At 33.3% G+C, this 15,519-nt stretch overlaps 3 protein-coding genes across 10 annotated transcripts in view; 2 read left to right on the forward strand and 1 right to left on the reverse strand.

The window, feature by feature from the left end:
* Window positions 1-131: 131 nt before the first annotated feature.
* LOC126853953 (cleavage stimulation factor subunit 2) lies at window positions 132-3,011 on the forward strand. Of its 3 annotated transcripts, none has more exons than XM_050600215.1 (8): window positions 132-387; window positions 512-590; window positions 960-1,528; window positions 1,653-1,821; window positions 1,893-1,919; window positions 2,004-2,101; window positions 2,239-2,432; window positions 2,774-3,011. In XM_050600215.1, exons 1-8 carry the CDS (start codon window positions 327-329, stop codon window positions 2,891-2,893), a joined length of 1,317 nt encoding a protein of 438 aa, XP_050456172.1. In that variant the 5' UTR covers window positions 132-326; the 3' UTR covers window positions 2,894-3,011. The 3 variants fall into 3 exon arrangements, with proteins under 3 accessions (XP_050456172.1, XP_050456174.1, XP_050456173.1); XM_050600217.1 differs by having other exon boundaries at window positions 134-387; window positions 475-590; XM_050600216.1 differs by lacking the exon at window positions 1,893-1,919 and having other exon boundaries at window positions 134-387.
* Window positions 3,012-3,158: 147 nt separating this feature from the next.
* The window catches only part of LOC126853913 (RING finger protein 17-like), a 133,500-nt gene continuing 121,139 nt past the window's right edge, over window positions 3,159-15,519 (reverse strand). For 5 of the 6 annotated variants that reach the window (XM_050600088.1, XM_050600089.1, XM_050600093.1 and 2 more), the window contains 18 exons: window positions 9,880-10,104; window positions 9,601-9,728; window positions 9,148-9,293; window positions 8,750-8,872; window positions 8,521-8,682; window positions 7,617-8,443; window positions 7,293-7,522; window positions 6,562-7,183; window positions 6,049-6,197; window positions 5,605-5,969; window positions 5,267-5,436; window positions 5,074-5,193; window positions 4,845-4,955; window positions 4,108-4,668; window positions 3,924-4,017; window positions 3,662-3,815; window positions 3,409-3,568; window positions 3,159-3,343 (listed from right to left, as the gene is read on the reverse strand). In XM_050600088.1, the coding sequence (XP_050456045.1) occupies window positions 3,221-3,343; window positions 3,409-3,568; window positions 3,662-3,815; window positions 3,924-4,017; window positions 4,108-4,668; window positions 4,845-4,955; window positions 5,074-5,193; window positions 5,267-5,436; window positions 5,605-5,969; window positions 6,049-6,197; window positions 6,562-7,183; window positions 7,293-7,522; window positions 7,617-8,443; window positions 8,521-8,682; window positions 8,750-8,872; window positions 9,148-9,293; window positions 9,601-9,728; window positions 9,880-10,104 (4,470 nt within the window). In that variant the 3' untranslated portion in view covers window positions 3,159-3,220. Of the gene's footprint in view, window positions 3,344-3,408; window positions 3,569-3,661; window positions 3,816-3,923; window positions 4,018-4,107; window positions 4,669-4,844; window positions 4,956-5,073; window positions 5,194-5,266; window positions 5,437-5,604; window positions 5,970-6,048; window positions 6,198-6,561; window positions 7,184-7,292; window positions 7,523-7,616; window positions 8,444-8,520; window positions 8,683-8,749; window positions 8,873-9,147; window positions 9,294-9,600; window positions 9,729-9,879; window positions 10,105-13,511; window positions 13,637-15,519 lie in introns of all 6 variants that reach the window. The other variant, XM_050600091.1, reaches the window with a different exon arrangement.
* LOC126853984 (uncharacterized) overlaps window positions 11,709-15,519 on the forward strand; it is a 51,600-nt gene continuing 47,789 nt past the window's right edge. Inside the window, exon 1 of the mRNA XM_050600294.1 lies at window positions 11,709-12,068. Coding sequence (XP_050456251.1) covers window positions 12,005-12,068 — 64 coding nt within the window. The 5' untranslated portion in view covers window positions 11,709-12,004. The remainder of the gene's footprint in view (window positions 12,069-15,519) is intronic.

Raw genomic sequence — 15,519 nt, forward strand, 5'->3', positions numbered from 1 at the left:
AGAGAGTGATGTATCGGCTAAGTCTTATCTTCCTCAGTTATAAAAGGTATTCAAAAATCCTATGTGGAATAGAGTAGTTTCTAATTGATCAATCAAAACAAAGAAATCTTTGTTTCGATTGGTCAATTAAACGCTTCTGTGCGGATAAAATTTCCAAGCGCACTCTTATAAAAACGTAACGCTAGATTGCGTTGCGAGCGTTAGTGTACACACTTGCATTTGCACATCATTACCAAGAGTGAATTTAGTAGTAGTAAGTTCTGTACATTGTTGAAATTGGATTTTCGAGTGTTTTGTATAATCCGGAGAAAAACAAAAGTGCGAAAATGAGTAATTCAACTATTTCGGATCAATCGCTAATGGATAAGTCAATGAGAAGTGTTTTCGGTAAGTAATTTAACGTACGAGTTGTTATTTTTTCCCGGTTAAAAAGTTTTCAGTTCCATATGAGTTGTTATTTTTTTATGAGGTTAGCGTTATGATGTACACAATGTTTCCGATTGATTTGTAGTCGGGAATATCCCGTACGAGGCTACAGAGGAGAATCTAAAGGATATCTTCAGCGAAGTTGGACCAGTGCTGTCCTTCAAGTGAGTATCTTATATTTTCTATTACTCTGTTAATTGCATTTAACAAACTTAAATGTCATTATCTTTGAATTTTTGTACACATATTTTCAACACTTGAAAACGCTATAGAATAATGCAATGCTTTAACGATATTTTAAATAGTAAATTTAATATTAAATTATCTAAATATATATTATACAAGCACATCCATATAAATAAAATTCCTTGGAAATGATTGAATATGTTGAATATAATTCTCTGACATTAATCATTTGTTTCTTTCTATCATTAAAAACACATTTGATTTTTGAACTTGTCATGTAATTGTTCTAATCTTTATAGTTGCAAAGAAAATATTGAGTATATATGCAATTTTTTATTTATAAATAGATTAGTTTTTGATCGCGAGACAGGCAAGCCTAAAGGATATGGCTTCTGTGAATATAAAGATCAGGAAACAGCCTTAAGTGCTATGAGAAACTTGAATGGATATGAGATTGGTGGAAGAACATTGCGTGTGGATAATGCTTGTACAGAGAAAAGTCGGATGGAGATGCAGAGTCTTCTGCAAGGGCAAAATACTGAGAATCCATATGGGGAGGCTGTTCAATCGGACAAGGCACCAGAAGCTATAAGTAAAGCTGTAGCGTCTCTACCGCCAGAACAAATGTTCGAATTGATGAAGCAAATGAAACTTTGCGTGCAAAATAATCCGAATGAGGCGCGTCAAATGCTTCTGCAAAATCCTCAATTGGCATATGCTCTACTTCAAGCACAAGTAGTGATGAGGATAGTGGATCCACATACAGCAGTTAGCATGTTACACAAGGCTAATCCTATCCCAGGTGTATTAACACCATCGGAAAAACCAATTCAACAAGTCCAGCCACGAATTGAGGAACCGTGGGCTCCGCCGCGACCTCCACCAGCTGTTAATGCTCCAGCGCCTATTTTTGCGGGTAAGACAAAAATATATTTCAATGTTCATTTAATATTATGTGTATGTGAATGTGTGATTATTACTGAAGAATTGTATTATACTCACTATGTTAAAAAAAATGTCTACTTAATCAAAATACATAGGTCAAGACGTGGATCTTCGATTGGATAGACCAATAGATCCACGTTTAGCTAGGATGGATCAAGATTTAAGAGGGCCCCCTCAAACGCAGCCCACCCCAGTTAGCGCACCACCGGTGATACCTGTCACCACTGATCCGAGAGGGCCTAATACATTTAATATTACAGACAAGTAAGTGCATTTTGGTTGTTTGGAAAATCAATTGGAGATTATGTAATTGAAAGAGTTGCTCTTTTTTACAGCATTCTTCCTGTGGAGGGAGTCGAGAGGTTTCATATATATATATATATATCTTAAATAGATTTGATCACTGTATTGTATTCTCTCTTGTATTAAATTAATATTATTTTCAGCTTTTGCCGTGATCCGAGGGCTGACAGATTCGGAAGAGATCCAAGAGATCCTAGAGATCCAAGGATGCCCATTGATCCTAGGATTACTAAAGCTAATCGTAAATATTTCGTTTTTTTTTTTCTTTTATTAAGAGCGTTAAGTACAAATAATATTTTTTTATTAAATATCCAATTCTTTTTATAAGAATTGTACATTTAAATGGAATTTTTAAATCTCATAACTTTCATTCTTCAGCGACCCCTGTCGTTCCACCAGTTGTTCCAAGACCAGTTGCTGCACCAACTGTGCCAATACCAAGTCCTGTAACGGGCAATACAACTGTCTCCACCACTGCGCTTTCACAGTCGGCAAGTTCTGCGACTTCAAGACTTATGGCTGGTATGTCTCCAGCGGGAAATATTCCCAGTGGCGCATCCGACCAAGAAAAGGTATGTAGTAGGATAACTTTTACTTACAAAATAGTTGCAACATTTTACAAATCTTTCATTTTTATTTGAGATCTTATACTTCATACTTTCAAAAAATAGAATATATAGCACACAGAATATTCTTATTTGTATAACAATCAACATTTCAAAAATAAAATATAAAAACAAAAACAATCGCATGAATATGTGAAGAGTTATAACGAATTTGCAACATTATTGCACATTAATGTATACTGTTTTATCAAATTCATTATTAAATTCACAATTTAATTATATTGATAAAAAAATATTTGCAATACGTTATATATTCTAAATAAAATGTAAATAATTGCTTTCTATAGGCGGCCTTGATAATGCAAGTGTTGCAATTATCAGATGAGCAAATTTCAATGCTTCCACCTGAACAGAGACAAAGTATTCTGGTGCTAAAGGAACAAATTGCAAAGAGTACTCAGCGTTAACATAGTTTGTAAATTATATGTAAGTCTAAATATTTTCAAAGTTAATATAACCTTAAAATATATGATGTATAATAAATTCTTACAAAAATAAATCAATAAATTCTTACAAAATACAATACTCGCTTCTCTTATTGTCTATAAGAATATCTATATGAAACTTATTGTCTACTAATGACCAAACTTATATCTATATTTATGTAAAAGGTGACTACAAATTCCTGAGTGATTTTTTTGTTAAATCATGTACATGTGAATTAGTCATATGATTTAAATAAAACTTAAACAATATCAATCAAATTTACAGTCATAAACAGTTAACACTGCTTCTTAGTCTTCCTTAGGATTCTTAAATTGATATAAACCTTCTTCTATCAAGTGAGCATAAAAGAGTTCTTTACACGTTTTGTCTTTGTATATTTCTGCCACTATGCTATTTCCATCATTAATTTCCTACAATGATAATTAATTTAAATATTTTCATGTAAATTTTAAATATAGTAATTTTCAAGACTTGCCTTAATTCGAGCCACAACTGTTTGATTATATATTTCATTCAACTTTGATGCTAATAAAATAAGATCGCGAGAAACAAAGTTTAGCCCCCAAAATGTACATTTAATAGCCATAGCAGGCAATTCTAGCCATTCTTCCTTTGGTACATGCAAGCCATGGTTTCTGAAATACATATTTTTGCAAATTATTATAAATGATTCTTGCATTTGTATTGTACAAGTCAAATAACATGAATCTGTAGTATTAATATCTTACATTGAAAGTAAATCCAATATTTTGTATTCGTGATTACCATAATCAACATAATACAGTGAGATTTCTATGTATTGAGTATCTGGAGTTTTTTTACTATTTGTGATAATGCATCTATACCACATCTCATCGGAAAACTTTGTTACGCATGGAGTATCTAAGAAAGATTATAATATGAATATTATCGATAATTTCATTATATACTGATTATACAATTATATATAGCTATTTATTTTATGATAGATCATTAAGAAAGATTAATTACTCTTTTCAAAAGACTCGATTAATGGTTGATGATGAGCATTGATTTGCAAGTCTGACATTATGGCCTTGTATTGCAGGTAATAATCATGAAACAGCTAAAAGATGAATATAAATTAGATTAATGCTTCATGCAGATATTTCTTCATGCATATATTTAATAACTCATGTAAATTCTCTATGCCTACATTAGAAAACATGGCATCGTTGTTTTTCGCCAATTGTGCAAAAGAGGTAATGGGATCTTTATTGCAACATAATATTAATTCAATGTACTTTGTCTCATGTGGAATTATCAACTGTTTATATACATCAAAAGAATCTATTTCTTCATCCGTTTCTGGTTGCGGCGTTGAACAGGCGTTCAACTGCTTGTCTAAGGTAATTGCATCCATCCAGGATATATTTTCAAAATCGGTTTGTTTAATAGATATATCAGATTCTAATTTCAAACATTCTATTTCTGCAGAATTACCGCTTATCACATTCTCATTAAATGTAATATCCTGCATATATATTTCTGATGAAGATTCTCTTGAAACATCAATAGCTGTGTCTTGTTCGTCGTAATCATTTATCGTTTTCTCAATAATAACGTCTCTGCTGGTAGAATCCGATTTTAAATCTTCGTTTTCATAATTTTTTGATTCATTCCACTCCTTATGTCCGATTTTAATATCCATATCCATGTGATTTATAAGGTACATTAGTAGATCACACTTCCATGGTTGCAATAATGTTATTGATACCTGCAAATAATATAAATAAAAAATGTTATTGTAAGTTTTAAAGTTATTGTTTTAAAGAAGATCATAACAAAATAAATGAATATCGAAAACTTGTGAAAACAATATAAAGATGTAAACTTTATATTTATAACAATCGTTTTCTATCTTTGTCTTTCTCTTTTAGACATGTAACTTACAACTAAATGTGTAGATTGTCTCTGTAAAACAGACATTTTGCATTCTTGATCAACCAAAAGTGCATGTATACGATCTAAATCGTGCAACATCCATTTACCATTTGAACATGCCTGTATTTGTATAAAAAAAATTTATGAAGATTATTATAAGCCTATAAGTATCAGCTAAGAAAATTATAATAAATTAATATCACTAATAATATTCAATTTTGAAATAAAGTAACATTACCGGTTTTAGTCCACTAATAATACATTTTGTGGCTTGGATAGGAATATGACTTAATCTAATATAATCTGTTACTTGCACCATTTCACATTCTTCTATATTACCATAATCGACAAATTCCACCTACAAAATACATAATTCAAATTATATTATAAACACAATAGTTATTAGTATAATGGATTATTATTATTCTTACCATTAGTGTATTTCCTAAAATTTGTGAAATTCGGCCTCTATACCATTTTTTATTATAATGATATTGGGCAATACATAATTCTCCTTCCTTCCATACTTTCTCCTTTTTTATTTTAATGTTCTTATAAAGAGTTTGTAATTCGGACTCTATATAATTAAGTAAATCGGCATCTAATAATAACAAGACATATGAGACAAGTGCATGTTAATAAATAAATAATATTGTTGTTATAATAATATAAATAATATACAAATATAGCTATAAATCGATGATTATAAGCTTAGAAAGGAGAGAAGAACTCTATATTTATTATTAATTATATAAACAAAACAACGTACTATGCTTTTTAGGGTGAAAATATACATTGCATTTGTTGTCCACGTATGTCGGAATAGCATGGAATACTTCTTCTATTATTTCAACCGGTGGTAACCAATCAGAAAATTTCATTGCACACTCTTGATTCATCGAACCGCAAATCTGATTTTTGGAGCTTAAATTGATTAATACATCAATACTAGAATTTTGGCACGACGAATCACTCTCATGTGAGATTGTTTCGTCTATTTCTTTGAAATCAGTGTTAAACTTTTTATTAATCCACTTTACTTCTTCTTCTTCTTCGGTCAACACGAATTGATTATCATCCTTTAACTGTCGTTTAAATTCTACAGCAAGAATTGAATCCGATTTTGCAAAGTAACTGTTGAGAATTAGATTATGATTTAAAACAATGTATATGAGAAGTAAATTACTTTATACATATAAATTAATTTAAGTACTTTTTAATGGGTAAAGCGACACCCTTTTCCACTAACATTCTGTTGATAGAATTAATTTCTATTTTAGTTGGTGCCAATGGTCCTGGTATTTTGGCTTGTTTTACCCAGAGTTCGACAGATATCACATCTTTATAAACTTCTTCCTGAACCTTAAACAAGATATAAATATCAAGATATATATATATATATATATATTGAAATTTTTATTTATTTATATTTTCGATCAACTTTACTGAATTCAGTTTGCTATTAATATTCTTTCTAATTCTTAAAAAATAAATCTTTAAATATTTCATCGTTTTATTGCACTTGATTATTGATAAATTTATCACAATAAAACTAATGTCAGCAAGGATATGTAATTATTGAATACATGTTATCGATACAAGTCGAACTCAAGTTTGTTACTCACATTAGCATTAAATAATTTTTAACGGATCATAATCACAATCCATTAAAAATATACCAGATAGCGTATATAAATGCTCTCTTAAAAAAAGATAAAAAACTCACCGGCTTAGTGATGTAATATTTGCAAAATGCATTTTCTCGTATAATATCAGATAGTGTTGTACAAGATAATGACGGCCACGTAGATGATCCACCGCATGGCAAAATACCGGCCAGCTTCACCTTGAAGCAATACGTTGGCTCTTTCGCGAATTTCTTGTGCAGAATCTGTATATCTTTCATCATCACCGTTTCTTCAATGCCCATATCATAAAAATAAACCAATACCTCTGTCGAGGATTTTATCTTTAAGATTTTTGCACGGAAATAAGACTTATCCTTCGCGGAATACACGGCACACAGAGCATCTACGGGCCAATTAGTTCGCAATTCGGAATGATAGGTATCATAGAATTTTTGCATTGCAGACATCATTTTCGCATTTGACTCCTCGTGCTCCGTCTGCGCAACGTAAATGCAATCCGGTGTGATCACCCGTTGTATATACACCTCCACTTTAAAAAGATCTTTAATAGTCTCATTCTTCTTGATAGATTTCTTCTCGTTTTCTCTTTCATCGTACGAATCGCACAAATCCTTGATGGAATTATCGAGTTTTTCCGATAATAAAAGAGCACGCTTAGTAGGCGATGGTAGATTCTTAGGCAATTTATTCTTAAATTTGCTGTATTAAAAGAAGAAAACAATAATCTTGATAAGTCGAGCATGTCGCAGTTTTGAATTAAAGTCTTTTTTCGCCGACAATTTTACGCATGATATACAAGCATACTTACCTTCTTGTCATTTGAAATTCGTTAACGACGCCTGCAAGTTTTAATTGTCGACTAACATCGACATTATTGATGCAGATACAAGCAGCATAATATCCGTCTTCTATCTTTTTTCGATAAGTTATTGTTACGCATTTTATGCACTTGAAAAGATTCTGTAACTTTACGAAACACTCCGGTTTCCATTTTCCATCAGATTCCGGCATTACATACATTAACGATATTCTTATGGCCTGAATCAAACGAAAAAAATGATGAAAATTATTATGTGCATCGTTCTATAAAAATAATATATAAACAACATAAAAAAGAAAGGGATCAATTTACTTGTGCCTTCAATACAGTGTATTCATGTGGAATCACTCGTAATGAATCGCAGTTTGAAATTAGAGTGTATCCCCAATCCACCAAATATATTCTGACTTCATTTTCGTTAAGAACTTCAGCAATTTCGCCGCGTTGCCAACTACCGTTTTCCCATTGCATAGCGCAAGGTAAACCTTCTCGAGGTGCATCGATCATTTTCGTCGAATTGTCCTCGTTATAATATTTCTGTAACTCTTTAAATAGTTTTAAAAAATTATTTTGTCGTGCAATCTTTTGGACGTAAATCTTATCCGGCGATTCAAACCAACTAATTTGAACTTGTATTGGTGTCTTATTTAACCAAAGTTCTTCTTTATTATATACATATACAGGAGCAATTTCTGATGCTTGTGGTTGTGTATTTTTGTCTAAACGTGCGTAATCCATAATTTTCATAGTATTGCACATCGATTGTGGACCCATGTTATTATCCTTTGAGATAAAACAGAGATCAACGTACAGCATATCAGGAGTAGATTTAATGATAGATATCGAGCAATCAGCTCTATTCGTCAATTTCATAAAATCGTTTGTGCTCGCGTTTGTCCAGTAAAAATTCTTAGGTATTAGACCGTGTAAACAGCATCGAATTGCCTGTGGTGGCAATTCTAGCAAGTGCTCAGGGATGTTTCGTATTCTCGAAATCGGTATATTACACTCCTCGTAACCGTAATCTAAGTAAAATATATTATACAATGTCTCGCCGCCATCGGTCGTGTTCGCCGCTCTCACGCGGCCTCGGAACCATTTTTCATCGAATTTTCTCTGTTTAACGATACACATGCTATCTGCAAACGACAAATTATTGATATAGATTGAGTAAGAGGTCGCGAACAGTTATTCTTCATGTTTAGTTTTCTCATACCTAGTTCGAGCTTAATTGACGGCTCTACATTTTGTTTGTCGTCTCCGTATTTCCTCAAATCTTTTTCCAGTTGTCCGAATTCGGATTTCGAGGCCACTTTCCGGACGAAGAACAATGACGGATTAACAACGTATGTTATCTCTACCTTACATTCGGGAATATCTTGAGGAAAAAAGAAAAAAAATTGATTTTTAAATTCGAAGATTGAACATTAGAAAAATTCACTTACCCTCTCGTTTCGAATCTTTCTTGCTTTCGATTGTTGCTTCCGTATCTTCTGATTTGATGGATTTTGTCGATGTACTATCTGATTTCTTTGATAATGGCACCAATGGTGATTCTTCATAGATTTCTGTCAATAGTATATCTTATGATTATTTCCGATTTTACAGAAAACGTGGAATTATTTCTCGAAGATTTTATTAAAATAATTAAAAAATAATATAAAATTTAGAAAATATATTTACTAAAAAAGTTATATATAGATGAAATAAAGATTATAGTTATATACCTATAGAATATTATCTTTATAAGAGATGATAATGGATGATAATGAATCTAGAGAACGAATTTTTATAAAAATTATTACATTTGAATCGCGATATACAATAAGATTGAAGTTCTTACTTGTACATGATTTCTTGTTTATAGGTGATACTATGTAATTATCCGGTAATTCATCCGTTTGCACGAGATTATAAAACGACATTGGCGGCATTTGGATCGAACAATGATTTTCTATAGCTGCGATGATCGAGTTATCGAAGGTAAACCTGTTAAAAGAGAAATACATTTCTGCCATCGAATAGAATTATTATTCAATAACTAATACTAATGTTCCGTACGTTCATATATACATATAATAAAAATAACATGCTTCGTAGAAAAAAATTACGCTTTAGATATTATGAATTTCGATATTAAGATCGAGAGATACATTTCAATTGTTAATAACGAGTGATGAGACACATCATAAAAAAATCGCAAGTCAGCAAAAAGAATCTTGCATCCTTTGATGCTCGCGTGACATAACTTCGCGACTTTTAATTACTTGTTTGGAGTTCGCTGTCGATTACTCACGTTGCCTTACAATTGTGACTTATATCTTTATACATCAAGTGACAAGGTAAGTCTGCCAATTCTTCCAAAATGTGTATTGCATTTTGTATGTCTACCTTATGAAAGGTCTGTCTCGCATAAGAAGCCATCTAAATAAGACAATCATCATATAATGAAATCTAGAATACATAAAACTGGCAAAATACTAACATAAATATATTACGTACAATTTCATCGAAGCAGATAGTAGACAAATATGCTTTTCTATAAACATTTTTTATTTTCGAAAAAAAATCATACCTGCAATGTTATCCTCAATCTATTTTCCTGCATTTGAAGCTGCATATCGATGTCTTCTAAATTCTTCTTGAGAGAATCACGCTGTTGATACAACTGGTTTATCAATTTCGTTTCCATGTTTTGAAGAACGCCGTGTAGATACGCGAAATGTTGAGTGATTTCCGTCTCTATAATTTCACTGTTTTGCACTTTGTACATGTTCGATGTTAGGGCTGATTTTATCTTCTGAAATGTAAAATAATTGTGTTAATATTATAATCCCATTACATTGCAATCTATCTGAAATATATAAAAGGCATATATGCAATATTTTATGACCATTCATATTAATTTAAGGTTTATTTGGTAAATTTTACAGCCAACGAAAAGAATTTATTTCTGACAAAATAAAGAGGCGAATTAAAAAGAAATGAAACAGATTTTCCTTATTAATTATACATATACAGCAATGCAGCTTTTTGGAAAGCATGTGAGAGAAAAAAAGATCAGACGCGCGGAAATATTCACTGATAACATATGCATTCCATTCGTGCATAAATAGTTTGATATATGGAAAAATATTATTACGAAGGTGCGTCTCTCGGAATGGAGCTCGCACTCGCGAGTTTCCTCAGCTGTTTCCTATTTTTCTCGCGAGTTTCATTCAAATTCGCGGAAGCCTCGTGTTGCCTCAGCAAACTCTTAGGTCGCTCCACTACTTTGCTCTCGGAATGAATCGGCGGAATCAACAAAGTGTACAACATTACGCACTATCGTGTCGGTTTATAGAAAAAAAAAATTTTTTTTTTTTTTTCTTTCGTCATAACTACTCGATTATATTTCCAACAATAAATCGACGAATTCTTCGTGCAACTGCATTTTTGCACAAATCTATTTCAATTGATTTTCTCTCTCTTATAATATAACAAACTTTCGCAGATTTGAGGCGTATCGATTCAATCAACGATGTTCGCGTATCAACACGCAACATTAATTAATAAAAATATACAATCAACTTCAATCTTCTTTTTTCAATATACAATTTGCAACAATAATATATGCGCTTCGAGAAGTGTCATTGTACGCTTTCGAATTGCAACGGAAAGAGAATATGTGAAAATATGTCGTTGATTGGACGAAAGTGTAGCTCAATCCAATGGCAATTGAGATGAATGACTGCAGACAAAGAGGGACGCTCGAAATACGGAGAGAAAGCGCGAACCTTTGTTCTAGATGCGCGACACGGTCAATTCATTCGTAGCGAGTCGCAATATCAGGAACGAATACACATATGAAAATCGTTAAAAAGTTTAAGCCAAGGCATGACGCGTAATATAATTTTGTTCAGGAACATTTGACTTTTTTTCAAATCACATATGAGTCAGAGATTTAATTCATTAAGAGATTCATTAATTAATTGAAAAGAAAAATTATGCATATTTTTTTATGTAAGAAAAATTTTAACTTTCTTTCTCATATTGTATTTTCTTTTTTTTTTAAATAAAAACAAATTAAATCAAAAGCACATTTTTATAACTTGCTAATAAAAAGCAATCAGTGAAAATTGATAAGGGTGAAGTTCATTATTTTTTATTCATACTTGTCGCTACACGCAGGATTCTTTGTCAGCCGAGACGCATTTATTGAACGAGGACGATTTTGTAACAACAAGCCAAAAAAGACTTTAGCGCTCAGTTTGCGAGGACATCGTTGTTATTGCGGCCGGCAGAAGGTCGACTCGTGAGTCGCTTTGAGAAGGATCCCTCTGCGAAGGGAAAGAGACTGGGCTCCTCTCTCGTCGGAGCAGAGATTGTGGAACGGCAGGGAACCTGTATACTGTTGTATGCGAGGCTAATGCTATCTGGCTTCACGAGCTACCTTTCTTCAGTCTTTCACGTCCCGAGCGACCGGTCGCACAGTCGAGACGACAAACGCACGTTCCGTTCGCCGACGCGAGTATACTCGCGTGCCTCTTTCTTTCGTTTATCGCGAAGAGAGTTGACTCGACGCGGATACACACAATTCGACGATGCGTCCGCGATCGTAGCTCTCGCTAGTGTCAACACGGAGGCGCGGGTCATTAGGGTGGTGCAGGACCTGCCGAGGAAAGAGAGTAGAAGAAGCGGAGGAGGAGAGGTATAATAATATGAAGCTCTTCTGCGTGGCGATTATCATCGCAAGTGCAGCAGCGTTTCTTTTGACTATCGTTGGTGAGTCAACAAAAATCTTATTAATCTTTTTTCACACTTTACGATTATTCTTCTTTCGTTCACCTATTTCTTTTTGATGGCTCGCACATCGGAGTCTGTCTTTTTTATTTATTTATTTTTTTTTTTGAACGTAAATTATTGCCATGTCGAGTGAATGGAGAGCGCACGCGATGTCGAAGACGTTCGAGAAGGCCACATATACACAATCGCCACGGTCTCTCTTTTTAATTAAACTGTTGACCGATTCACATAGACGATTCGCGGATGCGTTTTCGTCGGATGAACTTCATTTGCCCTCGCGTTCTCGAGCAAACTGCACCGATATCCGTTCGTCTTTCCAGACTACCCTTTGACTGTTTGCACAGCATAATTAACGTTGCGCCGCGAAGACATAAAGAGAGTTCTCTCTCTCTCCACGGTTGATTTATCAAGTTAAACAAGATCGCGCTAATTCTCCGCAAAGGTGGGGCTCGAATTGCAGATCATGACGATGTGTGAATGGTCTTCCTATTTATCTCTAATATATTTTTTTTCATCTTTCTATAACTTATCTTAATCATGAAAAATTAGACACACATATACACGAGTCAGAAAATTTCTTAGTGTGTCTCAAAAAAATATTATTTTTATATCTAATATATTTTTAATATCTAATAATATTATTTTTAATATCTAATATAAATTTCTTTTATTATAGAAATCAATTTTTTTTTTTTCTATTTAAAGTCTCACATTTTGATGATGATTTATATATAATTTATAGATGATTTATACAAGATAATTTATAATTTGAGACAAAATTCTATTTTATAATACAAAATACACTTATTTCTACCTATATATATCTAATCTAAATTATTTTTCATATAAATTCAAATATCATTAAAACGCATCAAAATGGCGATCGCCGCGTATTAGATCTTAAAGGATATCCGATTGATAATCGATAATAAAAATGGAAGATTCAGTCAGTCGAAAAACTTGAGAGCATCGTCGATCTCTTCGCCACTTTTATTTCCGTCATTCGCGACGGAAATGTCCATGAGTATCGCGATTCCCTTTCTTTCCCCTTTGCTTAAATCCATCCATTTATTTATCTACATGCTTTCCTCATCTTCCCCTTGATATCCCAGTATAATGGAAAATAAAACGTCACGTATGCTAAAAAGCAATAATTGTATTCGTATGCGCGTATCGCAAAAAATTTGCGAAAAAGGCAATGCGTGGTTTTACGCTCCCTTTATCTCTCTCTTTCTCTCTCTTTCTCTTTCTACCTCTTTATTTTTATCATCCCTTGGGCACGACATCGATCGAACGACCAACAGCAAAAGGACAGCAAAAGGAAAAAGGGGAAAAGTCGTGCAACTAAAACCAGAACACATCAGGGAGAGAGAAGAGGAAGGAAAATGAAAGTAACACGGCGGCCTTTTTCTGAAAACAAACCTCTATCCATCGGACATCGTCTTAATTACCGCTCCAAACATCCGTCTTTCCAAAGATGATCTCTTCCTCTGTTTTACGAGCATGTTGCGCTCGTTGCGTACGACAAAATCCTGATAAAAATAATCCTGACAAAAAAAAAAAAAAATGATCGGATAAAATGGAAAAATTAATAGTGATACAACTGTCATCAGATCTTCATATATTGTCGGACTACTTGATGATTGGATGAAATATTATTCGCGAGATTCCTCAGAGGATCAAGTCTAAAAAAAAATTAATGTTATTAATTAAATTTATCGAAAATAAAGTCATTTATTATGTATTTATATTGTTGCCACTGGAAAATGCGACATCCAGATGCATCTCAGTGTGTGAGAATTCCGTGTGAACAATTTTTTTACGGGGGAAAAAAAAAAGTGAGATTCGTCCCGTAATCGATTCGAAAGGCGTACCACCTCGAGCTGTTTACTCGCCGGCGATCTAGATAAAGAAATTCTATCCCCGTTCAAGGATCTTTCAACCTTGTTCCCTTTAAGGATGATTAAGTAGATTCGCCTCCGTGCGTTCGTGAGCGTCATGAGGACGTGATCGAAGGGATAATAATTAATCAAGCCACGCATGGAAGACTCTTGACGAAGGATTTTCAATTGTGTTCAAGTCAACTCTCTTTTAGCTACTATCTACTTTTATAAATCTCTCAGGATGATTGCGGCCGCATTCTCTGTCTTCATCGCGTAACTGCACGCACAATTCGCTTCGCGTGTTAAAAACACGTGAGTTGCTATAAACTTCTGAGTCTTTCCGATGGAATAAAAATTCGCACGCTCTAAATCACTATACGCCCTGTATACCGTAAAGCGTATACGTTAAAAGCGAACATAATACGACTAAACTTTTTATGAGTATATGGTACAGAGTGAGAGAGGGAGAGAGAGAGAGAGAGATATTTGTTTACATATAAACACATTCACCGGTTTTAAGATATTCCTATCAAGAAACGATCTATTTATTTGATTTGCATCGCTTTCTTTGTCAAGTTGATAACGAATGCGAACGGAATTAACTTCTTGCGGAAATAATCGTCGGATCAGAAGAAACCTCGGTTTCGAGGAGGAAACGGACCTTGTCATTATCCGCAATTTCTTTTGCACCTTTTGCGATAATGTCTATGATTGTATGAAATAGTATAGAGTTTGAGTGATTCAATATTTTAGTTAAAAAAATTCTGTGATTTCTCATCAAAAATAATCATTGCGAGGCAATAATAATTTTTCTTATTTATCGATATTGCACGTTTTAGCATCTGACAAGATTTTGTATTAATTTCATAATTTATTGAGATCCCAGGATGTATGCGTATTCGTATTCTCACGTCATGTGCGATAAAATCCACATGTCTTTATTTCTTGGCTGTTTATTATACATCTGTCAGTATAATAATCGCGTTGCTTCACACGATGCATCGTGCGAGCTTCGCATAGTGCAAAACGTAATGTCTTCCGTTGCGCGAAACCTTCGTCGACGATAATGAATAGGTAGTATTATATCGCGCAAGAATAATGTATTACTCTGCGAATGCGGCTCGCTCACATATTGCATACATATACAATAAATTCTTCATCCGCGAAACGATCATCACACTGGTCGAACCTCAATGAATAATAGTACATTTCAGAAAAATTCGAGATTCTTTGACAGATGCAATTATTTTGCACAAAAAAAAAAAAAAAATCAACGCAGATTCCATTTGCCAAAAAATCAAAGTTCGTCGAAATATTTTTTAATTATAACGTTAAATCTCACAGTAGAGATAAGCCTGAAATAAAAAAACAATAATAACTATGCGGGGCAATAAAAATTTTAGTAAACAAAATAATACAGATTGTTGTGTTGAGATATGCTGTTTCATCGGTGTGCTATCACGACCATCGATTTCATTTCGACATTGTAACGACGACAATAACGCGTAGACGCGTACAATCTAATTCCCGGCTGTTGTCATTCAACA

This window comes from Cataglyphis hispanica, chromosome 13 (genome assembly GCF_021464435.1).
Source record: "Cataglyphis hispanica isolate Lineage 1 chromosome 13, ULB_Chis1_1.0, whole genome shotgun sequence".
In the NCBI taxonomy this organism is placed as follows: Eukaryota; Metazoa; Arthropoda; class Insecta; order Hymenoptera; family Formicidae; genus Cataglyphis; species Cataglyphis hispanica.

Excerpts from the sequence above, each read along its gene's own strand:
- LOC126853953 (XM_050600215.1), top strand. The coding sequence starts at position 327 with ATGAGTAATTCAACTATTTCGGATCAATCGCTAATGGATAAGTCAATG. Across the intron at positions 1,822-1,892 it reads ACATTTAATATTACAGACAA|CATTCTTCCTGTGGAGGGAG; the intron begins GTAAGTGCATTT and ends TCTTTTTTACAG. Across the intron at positions 1,920-2,003 it reads CCTGTGGAGGGAGTCGAGAG|CTTTTGCCGTGATCCGAGGG; the intron begins GTTTCATATATA and ends TATTATTTTCAG.